The 24,834-nt window shown below is 39.7% G+C and overlaps 1 protein-coding gene across 3 annotated transcripts in view; it reads right to left on the minus strand.

The window, feature by feature from the left end:
* The window catches only part of LOC100746339 (TWiK family of potassium channels protein 7-like), a 176,295-nt gene that overhangs the window by 43,535 nt on the left and 107,926 nt on the right, over positions 1–24,834 (minus strand). For all 3 annotated transcript variants that reach the window (XM_003489414.4, XM_012385588.2, XM_033320685.1), the window contains 2 exons: positions 22,243–24,677; positions 20,959–21,244 (listed from right to left, as the gene is read on the minus strand). In XM_003489414.4, the coding sequence (XP_003489462.1) occupies positions 20,959–21,244; positions 22,243–22,602 (646 nt within the window). In that variant the 5' untranslated portion in view covers positions 22,603–24,677. The remainder of the gene's footprint in view (positions 1–20,958; positions 21,245–22,242; positions 24,678–24,834) is intronic.

Consider the following 24,834-nt stretch of genomic DNA (forward strand, 5'->3'; position numbering starts at 1 on the left):
CCCCCTCCTTCTCCCTCTGTCCCCCTCTTCTCTCTCTCTTTCTCTGTAATACCTTTCACATGAAAGCTGTTTTTTTTTCTTTATCAATTTCACAGTCTGGTAAATTGTTACCCCCGGGTTAATTTAGATTTTCTCGCATCACTTTTCTCTCGATTCCGGCATTGACTAGCTATGTGGCGCGTTTGCCTCAAAGAGGCAATACGTAATACCATCAATTGATCGCATACACTGCTACAACACTTCACCCTTCCGAAAGTGCTTCAATAATCCCTCTACGAAAAATCTGTAGGGTCGTGAAAGCACGCCGATGCTCGACTGTCGGAATAGCAAATCACGTACATTCGTTCCTCTCGAACTCTCGCGCCCAGTGTTTGTTCTCGATCACGTCCACTCACGACCTCCGTGTCTCCAGTCTTTTCGCTTTGACATCGATTTTGTATCGGACAGGTAATTACAGGTTTCGAGTTATCTATGCGAATCCATCGGTGGGACGTGCCCCGAATTATTACCACACGCTTCGTTCACCGTTCTTCCCGCTATCTCCTGTCTTTTCCTGTTTTTCTGTCCACTTTGCTGTTCGCCGTGAATCGTTTATCCTGTTCGACCATTCCGCCGCTGTTCGTCCAAAGATACACAACTTCATCTGGTTTCAGAACGTTATTTCATATTTCACCATTGTGCTCGCGCCACCTCCCTCAAGCATTAGATCGCATAATAAATTCACAATAAGTTCACAACGATATTTAATATTTATTTGAAGGAATCGCTGAATGCGACTTTTATCTCGAATAATACAATTTGCTGGCGAAAAGTTTGCTGAAAAGTTAACTAATATCTTCTTTTACCGACGACAAGCGTTAAAGGTTAGTATCCCGAAACAACATAATGAAACTTTTAAACAATCCAAGTTCAGACAGTCCAAACATTTCAGAGCGAAACAGCGTGAAAATCTCGTCCGACGAATTCTAAGAAGTGGACCACAGCTTTTTATTTGCATTAATAGGAAACGTGAAAGTGTAAAATTCCACGGAATGCACGAAGAACGTATAAAATATCCAGAGTATAGTGTCTTTGTATGATATTTGTATACATGTTTAACCGTATTCTCAAAAATATGAATTTCCTTAAAAATCCGTAGTCAACCAGAGAATAATTGGTAGACTGTAGATATTTATACAAAATTACATTTTTACGAATACAATTAAACAAAAGGAATCTAACCAGAGATTCGCTTTATCCACTTAGTACCGTAACGAGTGCTCTGCTTCAGATATTTCGTATATTTTTATGCGTTATATGCAATGCGTGCATTCTTGTTGAAATTCCCCACATTTGCATAAAAATCCGCAGTCCAGTGATTTGAATAAAATTGCAAGACACGTAATATTGTAACGAGAAGTGTATCGTTACACAACTCGGTATGTTTTCGCGAACAAAAGAATATTTCGCATTGGAAGAGGACGGGTGACCAGACTAGTCGCAACTGAATGGATCGAGGGGTTAGGCGCCATCAATGCGGCGAGTCGCGAGAAAGGGGTGAGTTTATTTTCGCAGAGCCACGATATAACTTCCAGACCGACGGTGTATCTCGAGCATTAAGGAAGCATTCGCCTTGGAAGTTTATCGGGTCGTGGTTTCGATTCTTCGGTCCCTTTGGTTGTGTCGGTCCGACGCTGTTCTAGATTGAGACTGGCCGTGAACGGAATAAGAAACAGACGCGATATTTCTTCCTCGTCCCTTCTATTGTAACTCATTCTCCGTTTATGTTCACAACGACAAAAGTTCGACGAAAGAAGAGTCCGTGGCAAATTACGGCTAACGCTTCCGTCTAATAATATATTTTTATTTAGCCAATGAACTTTATACGAGAAGAACCGCGAACGAATGTGTTTTTCGTTTCCCCTCGTTTCTTTCTATTTCTTCCAGCGGAAATCCCTTGGAACTATGGCAGTAAACTTGTATATTGAATTTATACTTACTTCATAAGAGTCGTCATGAAATCATTGGTTTTTTATTGTCCTATTCGGCTTGTTTTCCAAGCAAATATCGTACACTTACATACAGTGGCGAATAAAGGAAAGTCTAAATTTTATACCGTAAACGTTTTTACGGTTACCACGAACCGTAAACGAGGGTCATCCATGTCCGACACGTTTTTCAGTGGGTAAGAAATCTTGGAAAAAATTCTTGGGAACCTTTTAAATTGAGATTAAAACACCAGTTACCCATCCTGCAACTTTTTTTTACAAAGCAGATCAAACGTACGTTACCTGCTTGTTTGCGAGGAACCCACACTCTTCACATTTGCTTGAACATAAAAAGGATCTCGGTTTGTGAAGTAAACCTGATGCCTGGGAGTATGATTACTAGACACTTTTAACAAACTTGATAATAGTTATCTATCCTAGTATTACATCTGTTTGCTGTTTTCCTCAATTACAATTTCATTTTGTAAAACTGTCCTATCTTTTCTTATCATCTACTTTTTCATTTTCTTCCGTCCGCCACTATACGCACCGACAAATGTCCAAGCATAAAGAGAAAGCGTTGAAATTATTTTACAACGGTCATCTAGAAAAGATTCGTCTTTTTCAAACGTATCTTTATTCTCGTCAAAAATTTGCAAAAAGCAAAAAAAAAAAAAAAAGAGGAGAAGAGAGATTACCAAACAGAATAGACAAACGGAATTACTTCGAATCCTGACATTCGGCTTTCAGCGCATCGCATTTTCTGGCAGGTGTGTTCTATGAGTGCGCTCATAAACCCAGCGTCCGACGATAAAAATTTTTTAATCGGCGGAACCAGCTCGTAGAAAAAACGCATTTCGAACAGTGGTTATACGTCAACGTCGCCACAGGATTGCGTCATTGGCAGATTGGTTCATTTGGATCTACATCCGGTACTGATCTGCATTTGAAATGTCGCTTCGAAGCACCAGCTTCTCCCCGAACATATATTTTTCAGCCGCGGTTTTTAACAAACCCATTCATTTTTATTGTTCGGTCTTCCAATTACTTGGAGCTCGACATACGGTTTTATTAGCCGTCTATAAATTGGGGACACGGCCGATAATTCTCCTACCGAGTTCGAAATACGGATGAGTAAAAATCTGGGCCAGGCGACATCGCGGCTCTTTTATACTGATGCACACCGAGAATACGTTTCCGACTGTATCTGGAACGTGTAATTTCCAGATAATGTACTATCAATTTTCTAGCAGAATGACTATACTCTTGGATATTTCCAGCCTTTGGATATCGATCGATGAAACTATTGGTTGCTTGCAAAGTTCATACTGGAGTAATAAATAATATGCAAAGAAACATTTGAACGTCATCGTATTTAGTATAGCACCTATGTATGTACTAGTTAATTTGGTTCCAGTGTATTAAATATCGTGTCATTTAGAGGTACATTCACAAAAGATTGATACTGTGAAGATGAAAGGTAAAACCAGCTAGAAAAAGGCGCATAGTTGAAAAATAAGAGTAGGTAGAAATACCTTTTGTAGCCATCGTATGCAGCGTTTCTTTCACATAGAGTTGATTTAAGTTCTCAGGAGATACGATTAATCGAGCCATGTACTTTGTCGCGGAACGGCAAAGGTCAGGATTAAAAGTTGAGAAATTTCATGGATTCAGAAATTCGCGCAAAGTTTTTACAGCTTTTTTAAGGTAGAAGTTTTGAAGACCTCTTTCGATCTAAGGCCAAGTTATCTACGTTTGTCACCGAGCAGTTGGAATTAAATTACTCGAACTATTCAACTTTCCCAGAAATTGTTAAACTCGAATGTTTCAGCAAAATACTCTTATTGTCTGTCTCGATGAAATTATGGTTGACCGAATAACGATTCTATAATTTCTAGACATTTGTTCGTTTCTAACGAAACGCGATTCAATTACGCAACATTCGATCAACCGTCTTTGAGTCTAGCTATTTTAAACTTAGAATATCGTTTCCATGCAATAAAAGAAGAAACTTTTGAGAACCAAATTATGGCTTGGATATTCAAGTATAGGAACGTGGTAGGTATGGCGGAGGCGCTATTTTCCAGGGCGAAGGTGGAGATTACGGCTAATGTATTCCCTAGGGTGTACAAGTTCTACGTTCTCACAGCCGCAGCCGTCGTCGTCCAGGACAAAGTTGTCGTTCGACCATGCCAACGAACCAGTGTGCCGTAACAATCGCCATTGCCATGTTAATGGCTGTAAACTCACGGTGCCGGTTCCACGTAGTCTCGTTCGACTTCTTCACCGTTGGCCGTGTGCAACTTCACAACCTTATTTGCGCTTCTTTTGAACGGCGAAAGCCGCGCAGGGTGGAGCCGAGCTAGTTCCCATGCAAATTCGATGGAAAGGCATGACACTTAATAAAGTAAGAATCTTTGTTTGTTGCTCGTTTCAGACAGAAAAATAAGCTTCTCATTTTTCGTTTGATCCTTCAGCGTCTTATCAAGTCTTTTTTAAAACTCTACGTACATATCAAACATTTAAAGAGAGCCACGTTACAAATACAAATTCTTTTCAATGATAATCGTATTACCTAACCTAATGAAATTGATGAATAAGAAAAACTGGAGTTACGTTCATTTTGGTTTTTCACATTCAACATTCTAATTTAGACGAATTATAAATAAATTACTGTTACAATTTTGACAAGTAGTACGTTTAATTCCATAAAAACGAAAGATACGTCCATCGGAGGCTAATATCAGACGGTTGAGTAAACGGAACGAAAATTATTCAGACTCGGTGCTTGCCGTTTATCTCACTTAGGTGAACAATATCCGAAGCAAGTGGTGCTCTTTGAGTTGCTGGTGGCGTGAGATTGGCGTTCTTAGCGAGGTGCCGACAAGCAGCGAGAGATATTTCGTCGATACGTTTCGATGTTTCGCGGCCACGCCGAAACAACGCGACAGGAAACGAGAGTGAGAAACAGAAGGAACGAGAACGAAGGTGGATCTCGTTTTAATTCCAGGGGCTGACTGCCTCTTGCATATTCAGAAGTTTTGCGCCGAATGCCAGGCCGTTGTTATGCTAAGACCGTGAAGGCGGCCTGGTCGGCTCTTAGCATATTTCGACGATATTTCCGGCAGTATCGTATCCGTAGGACTTCCGGTGGTACTGTTGCTTACCGAATCTCACCTTGGAAGTTTCCTTCTCCTCTCAGTTTCACGCGCATTTGCATTATCAGCTTCAATTGCTACTCCTTTTCTTCCCTTTTAACCATTTGACCACGGCTACCACTTGAGGCGAAATTGATCGAAACGTTGGACGTAAACGATAGCGGTATTTTGAAATTGCTCCGATATCGACATCGAATCGAATTTTTAACAGGAACGTATGAAACATAATGATGAAATTCTTTCCAATTTGTCGTATATTTTATACTCGCGAGAGAAGCAAACATTTTACAAAAAAAAAAAAAAAAGAAAAAATGGAAAAGTAAAAATTTGTATAGTTGTAATTTTGCGTAAAATCGAACTGAAAGCTCCTGGTGTAAAAAAACATGCCTGGTGCAATTCAATTAAAAGATCGATATTTTTTTATACATTTTTGAAGTTACAGTCGAGGAATGTTTGTTTATTGTTAATTCTTCGCTTCTTGCCATACCTGGGATGAAACGACGTTATTTCTCCTCCGTTATATTTAAACTGAAACGTCGAATATGTCTGAATCACTCGAGTTTCATATTTATCTCTAACAAATAACCAACACTTTGAAAAATCTATAGAAACCATTAGAATGGGAACGCATATTTCGATCGTTTGAACATTTTAACGTTGAACGGACACGCTTATCGACAACACGTAACCTGCAGGATCCACTTTTATCCACTTTGAATTATTGCTTTTTTATTTGTCTTAATCAACGTTAACTATTCTTTCTATCGACGTCTATCAACGAAATTTTTTACGTTTTCTTACGTTTATGAATCCTCGAGACAAGATCGGAGAATAAAATTGGATTAAAGATATTTGGAATAATTCTTGTGCACGGTATACCGTACGTCTATCCTTCGAACGTATCGGTTCATTGTTTATGAATTTGTACGGCCATTGTTCGCTAATGCAGTTAAAAAAGTCAAGGGAAGGGTAGCGCCGTCTGTGCGAAACGTTAGGGGAAACTGGCCGGATTACACGGTAAAGTTTTTATGGGGAAGATTACACGAAGAAATAAAGCATTTAGATGGATGGTTAATGCGTCCGTTGGAATGCAGCTGTATCCACGAGGCTGCCTATTTTTGTAAAATATACTGTTATGGTATTACGCGGCAGTTGCTGGATTTGCTTGCAATAATTTTTATGGTATTATACAGGCTTGTATGCCGTATAATACGGGCTATGATATTTATATCGATATCAGGAAACTTATCCTCGCGAGATTATTACGATATTTTATGGCCCTATAATTTGAGTTATTGCGTGCCCACTATATTCCGGTCTTACGTCCGCGGATTATAATGAATGATAGTTAAGTGTTCTCATGCGTACAGAAATTTTAACGAAGTTTAAATCAACCTACATATGTTGAAGTTAAAACGTATGCACAATGTTACGTTTAACGTCTAACTGCAAACTACTTTTCCTTTTTCTTATAATTATCCTGTAGACTTTCACGCGTTTATTGGAAATTTAGAGGTTCGACGCACGCACAGAATGCATATAGTAGGCAAAAATGTATCAAATATGCGAAATGTAGTATTTGTCATATTTAGCAGGTAAAACAAATTTCTATTCAGGTTGCAGTTTTTAAATTATATTCATAAAACTCTCCGTTTGTGATATCAATAAAAAGGAGTATTTTTCTTGGAAACGGAATCGTAATAAACAATTTCAGGATAAGTTAACTTGGAAATTTATTAGAATTAAATAGCAACGCGTTTTCGCGCCAAGCGTTGTTCCACATTCTTTCGCGAGAAGTCCATGACATTAATCAAAGACGACTATCTTCATTTTCTACTCGTTTTCCTCTCTCCGACATCGTTCAACCCTATGGCAATTTTTCTACAAAGCAATGTTCGCCTGTCCTTCCATCTGTTTTAAAGCACTTGTTTGTTCAGGAACGTTATTCCCGTAAATTGTATTTTCATGATCGTCCATCAATTACCAAAGTAACTTGAAATTTATCGTTGGATTCCTTTAAAACGAGAGTGACAAACGTTCGCGGTTTCATTCGCCAATTGAAAAACAATCGATGCTGTATTTCGATAATTTATGATGCTATTACTATTGCATTATGATGGATGTGTATACTTGCAGTTTGTTCGCTTGTAACGATGGAACGACCGTATCGTTAATCTTTAGTCGTTAATTATTGACGAGTCACGAAAATTTCGATTCAACCCTCGATTAAAGAATCGTCCTTTCATCTTTTGCATATCCTGGAATTATATCAAATAAACTCGCGATATTGCTATGTTTCATGCGTGCGCACAGCGCGAAGGCGTTCCATTAAACTTCGATTTCTTCGGCAAACAAAGTTTATTTGCACCGTGCTTACAACAACGTTCTCGTCGTGCTGTTACAACTTTACCTATTCGTGTCTTTTTAGGAGCAAACAAAAGTTGGGAACCGAAGAGAGAACGACGAGCGGAGATATACGTAAAAAGGAGCGAAAAGAGAAAAAAAGATTGGGAAAAAAGGCGAACGTGTAGGAAAGGAAAGATCGAAAGAAATTTTCTTGTTCGTAGCTATCGAATAGTTGCGACAGAAGCGAGAAAAATCGCTAGGATCGCGCAAAATGCCACAGGAACCGCGTACATTTTACGAGACAGAGTAGATTACAAGAAATATATTTCGAGGCTGTTCGTTTCATCTATTCTATGTAGAATTTACGAGGCGCGATCCTTTGGAAGAGGACGCGTAATCGGAAAGTTATCTACGGCTAGACACGTCGTAAAGAAAGAAGACGTTAAGGCGGCTGCGATAGAGAAGATGACGGGGGATAGGGAAGAGGAAACGAGATTAAAAAATATATCCTGCGAGGTGCACAATTCCACTCTGGCAACGATCGATCATTCGTACATATTACCATTCCCGTTGCCGAAGTATAGAAAGAGAAAGAGGAAATCCATCTTCTCGTGGCGTTTGACGTTGACGTCGACGGATATGTACTACTATCACCACGACGCTAGACGAAGATCCTGAAATACTTTGCCACCACGCGAATGGAAAATAAAAGTGTCAACGTTTTCGGAATGGTCAGCGTGTCACGGGTTTCATTATGTTTTATTACATTTATTCGCTAGCTTCTCGCGCGTCGACGTTTTCTCATATACGAGTGTCTGACTATAAAGAGCAATTTCCCCTTTGATCAATGGTCTATAGCTGTGGAGATACGCGTGGAGAATGAGAGACGATTTTACGAATGTCGGAGAAATTTTGATAGACAATCGATGTTACCTTTGGCGATTCTATCGTGAGTCAATAGTCAGCGTAGATAAAACAAATATTAATTCTAGGATTTTTCATTTAAGAGCTTTTGTTTCATCAGAGTGTACGATTCCTTTCCAGTTTTCGATCGTCTATTTTTCGTACGCGTTGACAAACTTCATATTTTTACCACGAAGAGCTGGTTTTCGTGTCTTTGCTTTTACCTTTAGATCGATTCTTTCGAAAGAGCAACGTGCGGCTCATTCACTAGCTTTTATCTCACGTTCCAGGGAAGAAATTTTTGATGTTTTCGGACACAGGACGTGCCCTTTCACGAAGTATCTTTCGATCGGAAGTAAATTTCGATCTATTCATTTTTCAAGAAATCGATACATATTCTAATTCTTCGTAATTTCCTTCGTAATTTCATCGTACCGCTATATCGAGGATGATAACGCTGCAACTTGTAACACGATTAGGATATACAATTATTTTCATTAGCTGTAAGAAGAAAGAAAGCGTTTGGAATTACGTGGAACGTCTATCGGCGCACGTAAAATCGGAGATCGGTTAGAATCCGCGGTTGTATCGCTTCGTTGCAGGTGCCAGAGAAAATAGAAAATGAAAATAGCAATTTTACGGTAGCGAGGGGTGAAAGAATGGGGCAAAGGATAGTGTAGAGAACGTCTGAAGAAGCTGACGTGCCGCAATACCTGAAAGACAAGAAGCGAACCGAACAGTGCACGAAAGAAAAAGTAAGAAAAAGAATGAGCAAAGACGAGAAGGAGACAGGCGTGATTCGAATCCAACGAAACACGAAAAGAAGGAGCGAAAGACCTCTTTGCCATCTCGAGACTTCTCAACGATCCCTTCAAACTCCTTTCTCTTCCCTTTACCTACTTCGTTCCAGTTTTATCGAACTTGATTAATGCTCGCGATACGAAACAAAGGAACGAAGCAATAATAATCAAGTGTTTTAAACGTACATAATACCAATTACTTTTTATCGTTATATTTCCCTTTTCCTTCGAACAAACCACTGTTTGAAGTTATTAAACAGATACAGAGCTTTTTCGTTATTTTTATTAGATTTTTATACGCAAAACGAACTATCTCGCCTAAAATTTCGAAATAAATCTTTCCACTCTTGGAAAATCTTGGAAATTTTAGCTCGATTCCTCCTTGCTTTGTTCGTGCAAACTCGCGATTCTTTCTTAAGCACTCGATACTTCTCAATTTCCCCATTCTATTCCCTTAATTCGTAGTTTTCGTTCTTTTATAGAGCGTTGACTATTTTCCAATTCTTCGTTGCTATTGAGTTTTCCACGGTACGGGCGATTCCGGGCCAAGCACCGATTTGCAATATTGAAGTGCGATCAGCCGTGTTGAGAAAAGGCATGGTTTACAGAGGCGGGCAACGGAAACAAAAGAGGTCGACAAGCTAACGTGGCCCGAAACGAAGAACGAAATTGCGATTAGTCTGCGACCTCTTCTCGTCTAGCAATCCATTAGCGAGTCGCGGAAAAGTCGAAAGTCCCGGTCGTCTTAGGACGCCTCGAGTCCTCTGATTAAAATTCGCGATACTGCCGGGTATGAAAAGCTGCCTTTGGTCTTCTCGCGAACGCGTGACTCGATCCTCGGTGGTCGACGCCGTCGACATCGTCGGCACCTCCGCTGGCGTTGCGTTCCTGGCATCGTGTTTCCATCGTCGTTCTCACAATGTCTCGCCTACTACGTCCCTTTCGTTTTCTATTCCCGCGTTCTTTCGAAGTGAAACGCACGGGTCGACGGGAAACGCGGAAAGAAATTATACCGCCAGTACAAAATGCTAGTGTCCCTGACAAAAAGAATGAGAGTAAAGAGGAAAAAGTGGGACGTGCTGCAGAAGAAGCTGGGATACGCGAGCCAAAAAGGTCAACAAGAATACGGCGACTACTTTGATGGCGAACAGGGTAACGAAAGAACGGAGATTACGATGACGCGAAAGTAACCACGCAAGATGATTAATGGACTTTTCCTTCGACTATCGTTTCTTCGAAGATCGTCCAGGACGAAAGGGACTGGTCACGATAAAACCTGAAATCGCGCGGATCGCAGCTATTCTATGCCCGACAAGCAACACGGCTGATTGCGACTAAAATATTTCTAGAAAATATTTTCGCGTGGAATATTTCGAGAAGAAAATGTAAGCCCTTTCTTTCTTCGTTTTGCGTTGTTGGGAGAAACAACTTATAAGAGAAAAATATTTCGGTACACATACATATGCATCACCGGGATTTTTCGAGGGTCCGAAAGTTTTGCTAGAGCCACAAGGAATTTCGCTTAAATTCGACGTACTTGGTTGGAAGGAAATTCTATCCCTGTGTCGTTAGTTCTTAAATTCGTAGCCGTTGATTATAATTGAAATTCGCTTTGGAATATTTATTTCAGAGTAAAATGTTTGTTTACGCGAAATAAAGTATTTTTTGAAAATTGGATACTGTCAAACAGTTTTCAATAGAAGTGCTTGAAATTCTATGTTAGAGAACGTGCACGTGAAGTAGACACAGTGGAAAAAATACATGAATAGGTGATGCTCGAGCTTAGAGAGGATAAAATCCTGCTGGATCCCGCGAAAGCTGAAGTATTTTACGCTTTGGATCCCTCGGTCACTCTGACATTCGATTTAGATTTTTCCAGCTAATAGTAAATTACTATCAACCAAATACAATATTATATTACATCCTGAAAATCGAACAACTTCGAACGTGTCCTATTTCGTCGTATCAATTCAATTACATTAACACGTACTACACTTTTTATTAACATATTTTTTACCATAATATTAGGTGGTCCGAAAAGTTCCTTTCGTTTTACAAGGAAATAATAGACGCAGAATATTTTTTGTTTTATATTAGTCTATTGAATTATATACGAACATAATAATAGAAATATAACGAAATGGATCAATTCAATAAAACAATAGATGAACAAGAATTTCTGTTTTATATCATCAGCCCATAAAACGAAAGAAACTTTTGGGACAACCTAATATCTACAAGTTGCTCTCTTCTGTAGTTCTCAGTTTGTATCTCTTCCTATCGAAACTAACGAAATGTTACGTTCAAAAAAAAAAAAAAATAACAAAAGGGATCGCTCTGCCAGTAAAATTCGAGTAAATCGAGAACTTCGTAGGATCTATCGTCAATAGCTTTTACTTCCATGAAAATATCAATCTTACAGATAAACACGTGGTAGATCTTTGGGGCTTTGTCATGCACGTGCCATTGACGAAAAGGATGAGATATTTGATCCTGAAAATTCCATTTCGAGAATCCTCGCCGATAAAGTGGACTAAGAATACGGAATAAGTGATATGCAACGAGTATCTTACGACGGGGATAAAAATCGAGTTTGATCCTCCGGATCTGTATACTTCGCCTCTTGGTCCTGGTCCAGCAGCACCGCTCAGACTATTTTCTGACTACGTAAGTCTAGACTATAAAGAGGTAATCGACGAAATATTCATACGGCTTTGTATCGACAAGTACAAACGGATGATTTCGATTTCAGAAACTTTTTACGTTATTAAATTATATATAATATGCATATTATACAGAACACTTCGAAATCTCATTATATCGTAACGAGCAAGGGATTATATCGATAAAAATTGAAAGGAATCTGTAAATGAATATAGAAGTTAAAAGTAATTTATTGACACAGCTCTGCCTTTTCTCAGTGTTCCGCAAACATCTGTTTTATTTTGCAATAATTTCTACGCGACTTGTACAAATGGTTAGAAAAAGTATCGGCACACTACTGCATTTATTATATCCTTCACAGACTAATTAATTAGGCCAGAGAATATTAAATTTCACGTAATTTCGTAGTTGTTTCTATACGATTACAAAAGTTGATGCAAAAATATGAAATATGAGAAATATGAAAATGAACGCTTCGTTGAAAAATAAAGTTGCATATCGATACCGTTTGTAGCCTCTGTCCGCTACCATAATCACTGGCAAGCAAAATCATACGGACGTGACACCAAGCGCGAAAACATTTAGACTCGATCATCTTATAATTGAAGAAGGTATCGATATAACATGTTGCAAAAATTGCTACACGATTCTATGCAACATGATTTGATAAGCTTAGCATGGTTTCCAGAGGAGGGTCGACTGTAAAACAGTGCGAGAAGTAACAGCGTTAAGCGTATCTTGCAATCGCTAATTACGTGATATCGAAGTCTCTCAAAATTCGAAATTGAAATGGACAAAATTTTGAAAGACATGAATAGCACGAAACATAGCGAGTAAGATGGGAACGAAGACGTGTTTAAAGAACAAACCCGGTCTTCGTAGCCGTTTACAACGCCAGGGGCCTGTTTGCCTGACTATGCGCCTTTAATGGAATGTCAACTTCCCGCCGTCGAAATCTTTTTGTGAACCGAAAACTGGCTTTCCTTCGGGTCTCGAATAATTATGGAAAATTCTCAGTACCACGAGAAACGAAATGTTTCGCCCGGATGCATCGTGGGTGCGGCTCGTCTTGCGTACCGCGGATCGATAAAGTGTCTGAATGAGACCGTCACCGGAAATAGCACGATGAAACATTGTTTACGCTTGGCAATTGTTTCACAGGTTGATCGATCGTTGGAAATTCGAAGAGCAGGATAATTAGCGCTTTAAATGGCGCGTAAATATCGTGACAGTAATTTTCAAAAGTAAACTTATAATTTAGATAAATGCGTGTCGTAATTCGTATCGCGAGGTGAAGTACGAGCGACTTCGCTCATTGGAATACATTGTGTACCGCGTGAATTTCTCAGAATAAAAAATTATGAATAATTTGCGTTATGTTTGTACGCGTAATACTTTTGATTTATCATCGTGTTCTATTAACTCGCCACGTGTCAACGAACAACGTAATCATTTTTTCAAATGCGTCTTATCTTTTCATTCGACTTCACCGTGATACTTTTTAGCGATTCGTAAGAAATTTACCGGATCCAAACTCGTTGCAGCGGTTCCTTCAGCCGGATGAAAAATCGGGTAATTGCAGAAGTTATGGCGAAAGTAACGTGGAAGCAATGGCATAATCATACGCGCTGTGAATCGTATCAAAACTTTATTTATTAAACAGACTTATAAGTTCTCGTTATGAGACTCGCTTTGTATCGTTTCATAGGCAGCCACTCGTCGTTGGGACACGGAAAACGATCGAGTTTTTCGAGTAGAGCAGCAACCAATTAAAAAGTTCGTTACTCTGAGCGAAGACGACACCGTGGCGGCCCCCGTCAACGAAAACTTTTCCCGGGAAAAGTAGGAGTTACTTTAGCGATGGCTGCCGGCTATGCGACAAATAACACCGACTATGTTCCCGCTCAACTGTTCTCGAGGACATAATTAATTGCTACACGCAAATACAAATTGCTCTGTTTCGTTTATTCCGTTTATCCTTCCCTTTATCAACCAGCTCATGCACTTTAACGCAATTTTTCGCACAAACGACGCGTACCCTTTGCCAGAACATTTAGTTTATCGTACTTTCATAATGAAATCTTTAATTTCATAAGCGTTTTAAAAGTAGTTTATCTACGCGCTGACATTTTAAGAAGATTAAAATATGGTTGAAACTCGAGAAAAACTGCATGAAACGTACAGGGTGTCTCAGGTTCTTTGCACGAGGTAGTAATAGCATATTCTACGAGTAAAGATAAGAAAAAAAAAAAGGAAGAAAATAAATAAAGTCGTTTTAAGCGCAGGTTTGTCAAGTTTCTTGAATGCGGTCGTACGTATTACGCGAGTCCTAGCTCATCCAGAGAATGTACCGTGTCTATCTCCAACCTTTTTCATCGGCCATCAGGCGCCAGATTTCAACGTACTATCACCGAAAAGCACTCGATGCTATTCTCGCGAACCTCGGTGAATAGCTTTTTTGTCGAACTGATTTAATCATATCCGGCACAGCAGACAGGTTTATTGGTGTTAATAATACATACACGCTGGACATTACTTCCTACGTGTAAAGCTTGCAAGTTCACTTCTGGCACCTAGAAATATTAGCTACGTACATATCAAGACCGATATTTCCAAACGCCCCAAGTAAACAGAGTACGTGATAAGTTATGAGCTTTTAAAATGGAAAAGGAAAATATTTATCGCGTCTCGGAATAGTTGTACGCAGTGGGAATAAAGGTTTTTCACAATAAATGTAACGTGATTTCCCATTTTCAATTTCACGTTACTCATGACTTGGCACGCACGATACAAACTTGTTAACTCTATGGTGCACGTGTCAAGCCTGATAGGTTTATTACTCGTCTCTCCTCGGTTATTATTTTATCGGTCTTCGTGTGGAAAATAACCGTCAAAATGCAAAGATATATATTTTTTTATTAGTATTAACTGTTCAATACATTCGAGTAAAAGGGTGTAGTTAGAGCAATGCACATTTCGTATCATAAAACAAAACGACATAGGCCTCTCAGGCTCAACGTCTGTTCTATAAGATTAAATATGTTTCATCGACGTTATACTGTATCGAAATCTCGCAGGAAGCGACGCTCGTTTCGACCATTATACTTACGCTGGAGCAGGTCGATGCAAAATTCCACGATGCCTACAGTAATTAACTGGAAGGTATTGAAAAAGTTAGAAGAGAAAGAGACAAACTACGGCCGGACACCATTGCTGACAAGAAGTTGAGTGGTTTCCGGTACAGGAAGGTGGCGGACATGAACGAAAGTAGAGCCGATAAGTTGGAGAATTCTGGAAACGAATTAATTTCCTGTGACGTTTCCTTTTTCAGTAAATTGTTCCTAGACTACTTCCGCTTGCTTCTCTGCGATTTGCAACCGTCATGACGAAGATAGACTGGAATTTAATTCTTAAATACTTTTCCTCTTGATGCTTATGTTTGTTCGCCATGTATATGTTTGAAAATGCATATTTAAATTTACGATCTCATAGGTGTCATAGATTTGCCTGAGGTCTGTAACGTAACGAGTATTTATAACTGTATTTATAACTCTACTCTTGGGGGGTCTGGAAATTCAAAGGCGAGATAACGTGTTTATAATTAATGTGATGACTATGCAGCATTTGGGTATAGATAATACGAACCTACGCTGCACCTTTACTCTAAGCGACCTAGTATATCGGTGCTACTTATTTATTTATTTATTTTATTGTTTATAAATATTGCTGCCAAATGCGACTACTAAGTTGACTCTTTTCATTTGGAAAACGGGAAATAAAGATAGCGAAGTTAGGAGTTATACAAAAGATCGACAAAAGATTAAAAGATGATCTATAGCCAGAGAAAAGGATAAAAAGAAAGGAATAGGAGTTGAGAGCAGAAAGAGAAAAAAATTGAAGAGTCGTTTAAAGGAAGCTGAATGAGAAGGAAGGAAGAAAAAGAGAAAAGAGTAAATTAGAGGCAATGGAAATAAAAGAATTTACGAACTGATACAAAGGAGGTAGTCGGATGAAACGCTTGGCTAACATCAGAAAGTCATTAATGAATCTTTGACAATGTGAATCTTTAATGTTTTAAAACTGACTTCGAAGATCGGAAATTTTACATGTTTCCGTTAATAACGTTTGTAGATAGTAGGTGTTAAAAATGGACACGTCGAAGCGACATTTATCAAACGTTTTTAAATGGAATAAGTTTTTAAATTTTTGTTCCGGCGATTTTGAACACTGCGTATAGTCATTGAAATTTGTTTTATACGTGCCATGTTGGTTTACGGTATGTTGCAAATCCCGATCACGGTGGAAAAATTCGGTTTTGAAATATAAAGTCTGAAAAGGCTCGTAAACACGAATTGCGTGATTGCGAAACTAAAATTTGTTGGCGAAACAACTGGTAGACGTATTTGAAAAAAATGGTAGATATTTTTGAATTGGTCGTAGATCGGAATGAAACTGTTCTTCGTCGAAACAAACCTACGAAAACAAGCTGAGTTCGAATAGCAATGGATATCTGCAAAAGAGATGCTCGATTGAGAAATTGAATGGGAAAACAAGGCGATACGCGATAAATCGTGAAAATACGAAACTGAAACATTTATAAAAGATAAGAATTTATATTTTGCCATACCTGTATCCCATCTCCGCTTTAGATCAAAAGCTTCGATAAAAATTATTTGAACGATAAAGCGTTCTCTTTTGTTTCTGCATGATTTATGATCATCGATAATTTATTTCGCTTCATCCACCATATTGATCATTCCAAGTTTAATGTTCCACAAAACATCCTTTTTTTCTATTGCAATAGTGCAATGGTCTCGCAATTTATTGCAAGTATTCAGAATTCAATCAATTCTGTCTTCAACGATTTATCTATCGTAATTAATTTAAAAAATGGATATCATATAATAAACGAAAGAAATAAATATCGCATATTATCTATATACGATTCCGAATTTCGGCCAAGTACGTAGCTAATTGTACAAAAAAATCCTCTTTATTTGACCATCAAACCTATGCGTTAAATGAACAGCCATCCCAACAACGTAAAAAGGCTGAAAACAAAAAAAGAACGAGCACGTTTTCAATGACTCAATACCCAGCGACTACAAAAACGATAGTTCTCGCCGGGATTTCACGGCACAGAACCCATTCAGCTTCAATCACCTCTCGGTGCAACAAAAATCTACGCTTTTTAAAACGCGAATCATTCAGTGTGCAGGTTATACGTATTTTAAAGTCGACCGGACCCCGCCATCCCGCCAATCTCTAAAGAACACCTTCCCTTCGCCAAATGGCATTCGAACGTTAATTCGATGCTAACGGACATCACGCTAACGATTAAACCAAACATGGTATAAATTTCATCAGGCTCGCACTACCGTTCGTAAACAAGCATCGAATCGATACCGACACATATCGATGATGTTTCAACAACTGCGCGAGAAATATCGGAAGATATCGTAACTTTCGGATTACTGATATCAATTTTCAATACGAATGTTTTCCGAGCAATAGCAAACCGATACAAACATCGAGTCAATATGTATAGTTGATACTTCATGGAAGTATCGATATCTCTGTTTATTACCTAACAAAATTATCGATACTTTATGTATTGATTGCTTATGTATTGATGTTTTATTTAATAATGTATATAATAATTATGTATTGATGGTTGTTTATGTATTGATGCTTTACAACAGCGATTTCCAATTTTTTTCATCTCACGACACGCGTAATTTCCGTGGTAGACCAAAAGGTATATCATATTTGGTTCAAGATGACACATTCACGCCGGATAGCTATTATTATTATTGTTTGACAATCCGTGGGGAAAAGAGGTCAGTGCTCTTAACTAAATAGTCAGATATTACATGTTTGAAAAATATTTGAGCCCCGACTGAAAATCATGGCTTGATAAAATCGCAAATACTCGAATTTGATATTTCAGGACGCTGATATTGATATGTGTCAGATATTGCCTCGAAAGTATGGATACTACAAAAACCTTTTCAATTGATTGACACTTCTGAACAGTAGCATATGATGCTGCACCGATAAAAGTTTTAATTACATCGCGTATTATCGAATTTTCGTCGTGAAAGAAATCGCCAATACATTAAAAAAAAAAAAAAAAAAGAAGAAGAAAAGAAGAAAATGAGAGACATATGGCTACAGGAAGAATAATTTGATAAGCTGTTCCGTATCCTACCTGATTATTGCTGCGCGTACGGTTCACTCATTTCGCGACTCTTTTATTTACTTTTCCCTCTTGTTCCTCCTGCTTCCTCTCTTTCTCTCCCCTTTTTTGCAATATCCACAAAACTCATAGACTTCCAATCTGTTTCAGTAATAACCAGAGTAAACGATCGGACGTGACGTCACTCGGTTCGAACGCCGGCAAGTCGAACGATTTGGAATTGTCGGTTTGCGTATATGTATGCCGAGTATTCTGACATGTAAAGCGGACAACAGTAGTCCAGTCCACGGCACGGCCATTACACGTTAATGTTGGACTTTGTTTGCCTTGAAAATTGATGCTCGCTATACCGGCCTCTGGTTCACCCTTTCGACCTCGTAACCACCGACTCTTGTTGCTTCTATCCTATTTTTTTCTCCTGCCTCCATCCCCGTATCCCTTCGCCGCATGTCTGTCGCGTTTTCCGCGCGCGAAACCGATACGTTTTATCAGGAATCGTTCGAATGTAAAATTCTCTGTCGTTTCATTTTGTATTTACGAGAGAGCGTGTTACCTTCAAACAGAGATATCATCCGCGAAATCTCGATGCTCGCTGTTTCGATTGATGCCAAGACCGATCTGACGCGTCGAAATTTTTTCGCCCTTATGTTTTAATGTAGCTTCCGATTGCAAATTATACTTCATTTTTAACGGAATGCGCGCAACGTTCCGTACACCGTGGCTACGTTATTTCCGAATTTTGCGGACTCGTAAATCTCGCTTACGTTCGTTCGGAGCGTATCAAGAATTAACTTACATAAATACGGGGACTTATATTGGCTTGGCAACTAAGTGACTGCCAACCCTAATATCGCCTAATGGCAAAATCCGCAATCACTTAGTTGCCAACCTAATATTTCCAGATAAATGATTTAACACGTTGATTATCATATCGTGATGTTTTTTTTAGGATAATCAAAATAGGATAAGTTTCACGGACTAAACAATTTTCAATGCGACGAATAACTTAGATAACATTGTCGGTGTAATGTTTGGCTAAAATTAGACGTTTCACGGTGTAGGAATCTATTGTTACAACAAAATATATAAAATTGGCGTGGCAGTCAATGTCTTTATCTATTAGGGATCAAGAAATACGTAATACGCGAGATCATAATACTATACATATTTCAACTTCTTTAACCTCCTAACCTAGGATTTACGTTCGAGAATTTTGGGCCGAAAACGTAAACAAGCTATTATACAGGGTGGTTGATAACTGGTGGTACAAGCTGAAAGGGGGTGATTCTACGCGAAAAAACAAGTCGAAAATATAGAATCACCCCCTTTCCGCTTGTACCACCAGTTACCAACCACCCTGTATATTATATTTGGCCCGATCATCGTACTGCGGGCTATGCCCGTAATATTTACGTTTGGTCCGATTATCTACTACAGGCTGTGCCCGTAATATATACGCTCGGCACGATCATCGTACCACGGGCTATGCCCGTAGTTGTAGGTTAAGGGGTTAAATCTCGTGCAATTGAACAATCTAGACGGAAGAAACAGTGGCAAAAAATACTATTTGCAAAGGGATCGCTGAAATTACTTTTCACAGCCATTAGATTAGGGAAACAGATCTGAATAACGTAAATCGATCGGAGAAAAATTACGAACGAAACGTTGCGTCAACAAATCTTTGGCCCTTAATGTGTCAAGCGACGATACGCAGAAATTGTGCAAGGTAAGATACTTCGTCATTTGCGAATTTTGGAATCGCGATGTTGCCTTTGCATCTTGGGTTTGCAACTCTCGCTGCTCGATCAATGTTCTGATTTCTATCCCGCGCGGTACTTTGACCTGATGTAATTTCGCTTAGCTACCGTCAGACTCGAAACGTTTTATAGGTGAACAGTAAAAGATTTTACAACAGAGCCGTGCGATAAGGAATCGGCTTGCGTTTAAATTTGCTTTGTCAGATTTATAGCGTACCGTATCTTCGTACTCTGCTAATTTAAATCTGCGCCGTGGTAGACGAATAACTGGAATCTTTCATAAAATTTAGCCATACCAGAGACTAGAGATCGATGATAAGTTACCAAAGCGACTTTACGACCGCATAGATAAAGTCAAAAGCGAGTAACTGCATACGTTATTGCACGATATATATTCTCAGTTGTCGAACAGGTATTTGGTCTTTGTTACGCGCAAAACTCTAGACATATACGGGATTGATCGTCGATCAGACGTATCGATCGTTACTATGAAAAATCGATGACTGGAAGTCGAAAATTGTAGTAACACGTTTTTGTTTTAACGCGTGGTATAAGTCTTCAAAGTAGAGAAATTCTTCGTGATAGTTAAGAAAGTACCATGTGTCCTACTTATGTATCTACGACGCAAATGTATTTATGTATAGTGAATTGTTAATGCATGAGATTACATTGTATTAGGTTGTCCGAAAAGTTTCTTTCGTTTTATAAGATGATAATAGACGAACAACAATTTCTTGTATTATTTTATTGAATTAGATATGATCCATTTCGTTATATTTCTATTATCATGTTCATGCATAATTCAATAAATTAATATGAAACAAAAAATATTGTCCGTCTATTATTTCCTTATAAAACGAAAGAAACTTTTCGGGCAACCTAATGAAAATTACAAACATGAAAATTACAAACCAAGAAAAATGATTTTTCGAGAATGAGAAATCTCTGGCAAAATTATCGTGAAATACTCATAGAGGATTAAAATCTAGTTGGCCAATGTTCTACTTGTGTCATACTTGATCTCATCGTTCTAGCTATTGTATCAATGTAATATAAATACACATATAGAATCGACGCAACAAATATTAATATCGTAAGTCACGTATTCTGGATAAAAATCAAAGCGTACTTATAACGTCGTATAATTCTACTTGAAACACTTACCGATCGTCGTCAGCACCGTGAGAGAATATAAAAAGGCTTTGGCGAAGTTCCACTCGTATTCCGGTATCCGTCTTTCTGTCACGGTATCACTAGTGGAACTTCCGACATATGTTCCGGCGTTCTGGGTCGCCATCATGTCTTCGGTGATCCTCTTCACCAGTTGATCCTGAAAACGTGCGATTTCCTGGGCAGCCAGCCTCGTCCAGTTCTCACGGTAAAGAATATTCAAACTCTCCGTAATTATCCATATGTTTTCCACCGTCTTCGCTCGTGCTTCGTGATTAACCTTAGTAGCAAAAGAAAAGAAAAAATATCCTCGTTAAAATAATACAAATACGATTTGGCGAAAATATGTTTCAAGTACGTACGCGCTTACGCAACGTTGCAGATTTAAGGAAAGGAACAATCGCGTGGAAGGAAAATTTTCATTGGAATTTATCAGCGTCGAAGAATAACAGCGCATGATAGATATGGATAAAACGAAGAGAAACTGGAAATATCTTTTCCACCCAGAAGACTCTACGGAACGAGTATCACTTTAAAGAAGGAAGAAACTAGTTGGCGACGACCAATCGATAAAACTTCGTTGAAACGGAGCACCAACGCTAGAACGCACCGATAATTCGATTGATTCAGGTTCACTGAGGTCATCTCAGGTAGGAAAACGGGATTCTGATCAAAGATGCAACGATAAGTCGAAATTCGTTACCGTTTCGCTTAAGCGATAATTGGGGAAAAAAATCAAATACCGTCATGCTTATTTGAAGCAGCGCGTCATCACCGATACTACACGCGAGCAACGTTAATGCAACGTTGATTCAAACGCGGATATAATTCTTTTCAAAAGAAAGATCAATTGCTAATTAGATGATTTTTCGGTAAAGTCTTTTCGATTTTATCTTTACCGTTAACCACTCGATTTATTGCCTGTGTATTTTTCAGTAAAAGATATTTTGTACAAAATAGTTGGATGGACAAAAATTCCGATATCATGAAAAAATTTTTCTGAAATCTATAGAATGGAAAGCAACAAAATGGTTTCAAACGGCCGTAATAGCAAGTAATATAAGATTTATTTCGCTTTAATTTATGAAACATAGCTCGAGAGAAAGAGCGTTCGTTCGTAACAGCGTGAATCGTTACGTGGCAAGTGACAAATATTCAAGCCATGTGAACCGTAAAAATGCAACAATGAAAGGCAAAATGAAAAAAAAAAAAGAAAAAAGCGGGAGGAAAAAAAGGGAAGAAAAACCGCCGGGTGGAAATCAATAGTTGTGCACTCACTTGCTTTAGCCAAGCGGTGGTATTCCGTCTGGTAGGCTGATTCTCTGCTATTGTGGTAGCAAGTGTCCTTTGTTGTATCCCGGCATCGGTACCGCCCTCGATGGCAAGGAAGATGAAGCTACCCAGTAAAGTGTAAGCCACGAGGAGGGCACATATTCCAAGGTTTATAATACAACCTTTGAGAAAGGAGTGCTGGCTGGCCTTGTCCGGCACTCCGCCGAAGCAAAGGCACCTCACTTGTCTCGACGGATGTGTTTTCGAGCGGTCCGATGTGGACCTCTTCAAGGACGATGTATTGCCATTGTTCGCGGGCTTGAAGCCCTCGTAAGCTCTGTAATGTCTCGCGCTGTCCTTCTCCATTCTATTTTTTCCCTTCCTACCGGATCACCCAATTCTGTCCTCTGACTATCATTTGTCGAACTGTACCTTAGCACGGCCTGTCGTTCGCATTTGTCAGCTCAGGTCGCTGATAGAGGGAACCGATGGCGAGGAAGAGAAATAGGGAGATAAGAACGGCCTTCTAATCTTCTTCGAAATCCCTCGAGCTGACCTCGCGTGAGAGTCGTAACGTCACTCCTCCACGGTAAGAGTAAAACGATCGTCTCTCCTTTCTTATATTTGTGTTCGATACCAACTAGAGATCATCCGGTAGGTTGTCGGGCCGATTTTTTCTCCTAAAAATACGAACGACTCGGTGGGCATACTCGAGTCGGGCAATTTACTTGGAGGCGATCGAGTCGTTGACATTGATCGTGGATAGCTTTCTCGACGATTTTCTGCGCGATCGTCTGCGCGATCTCCGCGAATCCATTCCTTTTAACGGTATCGCGTAAATAAAAGTGGTCGAAGTGTCGGATTCTTCGTTGCGAACGAGTCGCGGTTCGAAACACTCCATTGGGCACGCGGTACGGTAGAATGCTGTGAACGACTCGCGCTGAAATGTTTATGACAGAAACGTTTAAACCAGGCTCGAAAGTTGCTGCTTTCGAAATAAAAGGACAGTCGTGACGGGATGACGGGATACTCCGATTACGGTCACCGCCAATTTTTATTATCCTCTTAGAAAATGGTCGTTCGACGGAAGCAGATCACGAAGGGATTTCGTAGGATCCGAGGGAACGTTCGATCGTATGCGAACCGGGCACTCCCGTCATTTTTCTAGAGGACGGCTGTCCTGACTGGAACGCGGCCCGGAATTCTATGGACAAAATCGATGTTTGAGATATTTTCTGGGATATTAGTTCTACCTCGGGATGAGGCTCTCTATCGAGAACGAAATCGAAAGGCTCGATCCTCGTTTTCGGGGATATTGCCCTCTTAAGGTACGCATACGTTTAAGAGATATTTATGGGTGCCGGTGCAATAACGTCGAACTCGATCTTATTAAAGAATCCGCCGACGTTATGCAACGCATAATTCTGCTTTACGAGGCTTAAGAGCGTTGTTCAATTTCAACATCTTGCCATCGGTTAGGCGATGTTTTACCGTGCTTGCCTGCAATTTGCGATTATCCTTTGCGACCAATTTTTCCTTCGGTGGTCCCTCCTGTCTTTGATACGTCGTTAAACAATTTCAATTTTGAAACTCTCTCGTTCGAGTCTCGCGGAGAAGAGGCGATGTTCGTACAGTATCGAGTTGTCTCTCGACGACGCGCGTACCAATCGATTAAATCCGATCCGGTGTCACGAACGGAAACCACGACACTGTGACACACGTAGGAGCACTTCCCCTACACGACGACGACGACGACGACGACGACGGCGACGCCTTTTTCTCTGTTAGCGGTAAAATGGAAACTTAAATAACGGCGTAGAGTGAATTCCAAGAGTGTCTGCATGAGTCACTTAAACTTTTCTTCGTACCGGTTGAATGTAAAGCTATCAGTTCCTGCTTTTCCCATTCTCTCTCTTCTCTCGCTCTCTCGTTTCTCGCTCTTCTTCGCTCTCGTCCGCGAAGAAAAGATGGAAAAGAGGAAACGTAGCCGCAAGTAGAGCCGCGAGATGCAGACGGAAACGCAACCGGCAAGCAAGTGGATGACAACTTCAAGGCTTCATTCTGACAAACAAGATCTCCGGAATAAGTATTCTCGATGCATTTCGCGACTGCGTGGTCCTGCGTTTCGCACGAATCTTTCACGATGCGCGTCGTTATAGTTTATCATCCTCGTTGCATTTATTTATTTCTTGCTTCCTCCTTTTTCCTTCTAGTCTCGTTCGTCCGGTCGTAGCTCGTCGATTTAACGCATCGTCGGCTCACGTGCAGGAGCAAAACTCACCGCGAAAAGCCGCTTAACTCGGTCACACTCGATCCGCTAATTTGCTCGTGTCCTGTACGCCGTGCCATCCTCGTGTATTCATTCCAGAGCCTGGCGAATAAATCAGCGGACCGCGACGCGCGAACCTGGCGACGTTTTCCTCTCGCACGATCGAGGTAATCTGCAAACAAAAGCAAGAAGGTTGAATTCGTTGAATGGATTTTATACTTGCTTTTCTTTGTTCTGCAGCAGAGTGCTGTTAAAACGCTTAATGTTTCAATATACGAGTCGTCTACATCTATGTTGACCGACCCCATAAATTAAAACGCATAGAAGAA

This window comes from Bombus impatiens, unplaced genomic scaffold, assembly GCF_000188095.3.
Source record: "Bombus impatiens unplaced genomic scaffold, BIMP_2.2 scf_0321, whole genome shotgun sequence".
In the NCBI taxonomy this organism is placed as follows: domain Eukaryota; kingdom Metazoa; phylum Arthropoda; class Insecta; order Hymenoptera; family Apidae; genus Bombus; species Bombus impatiens.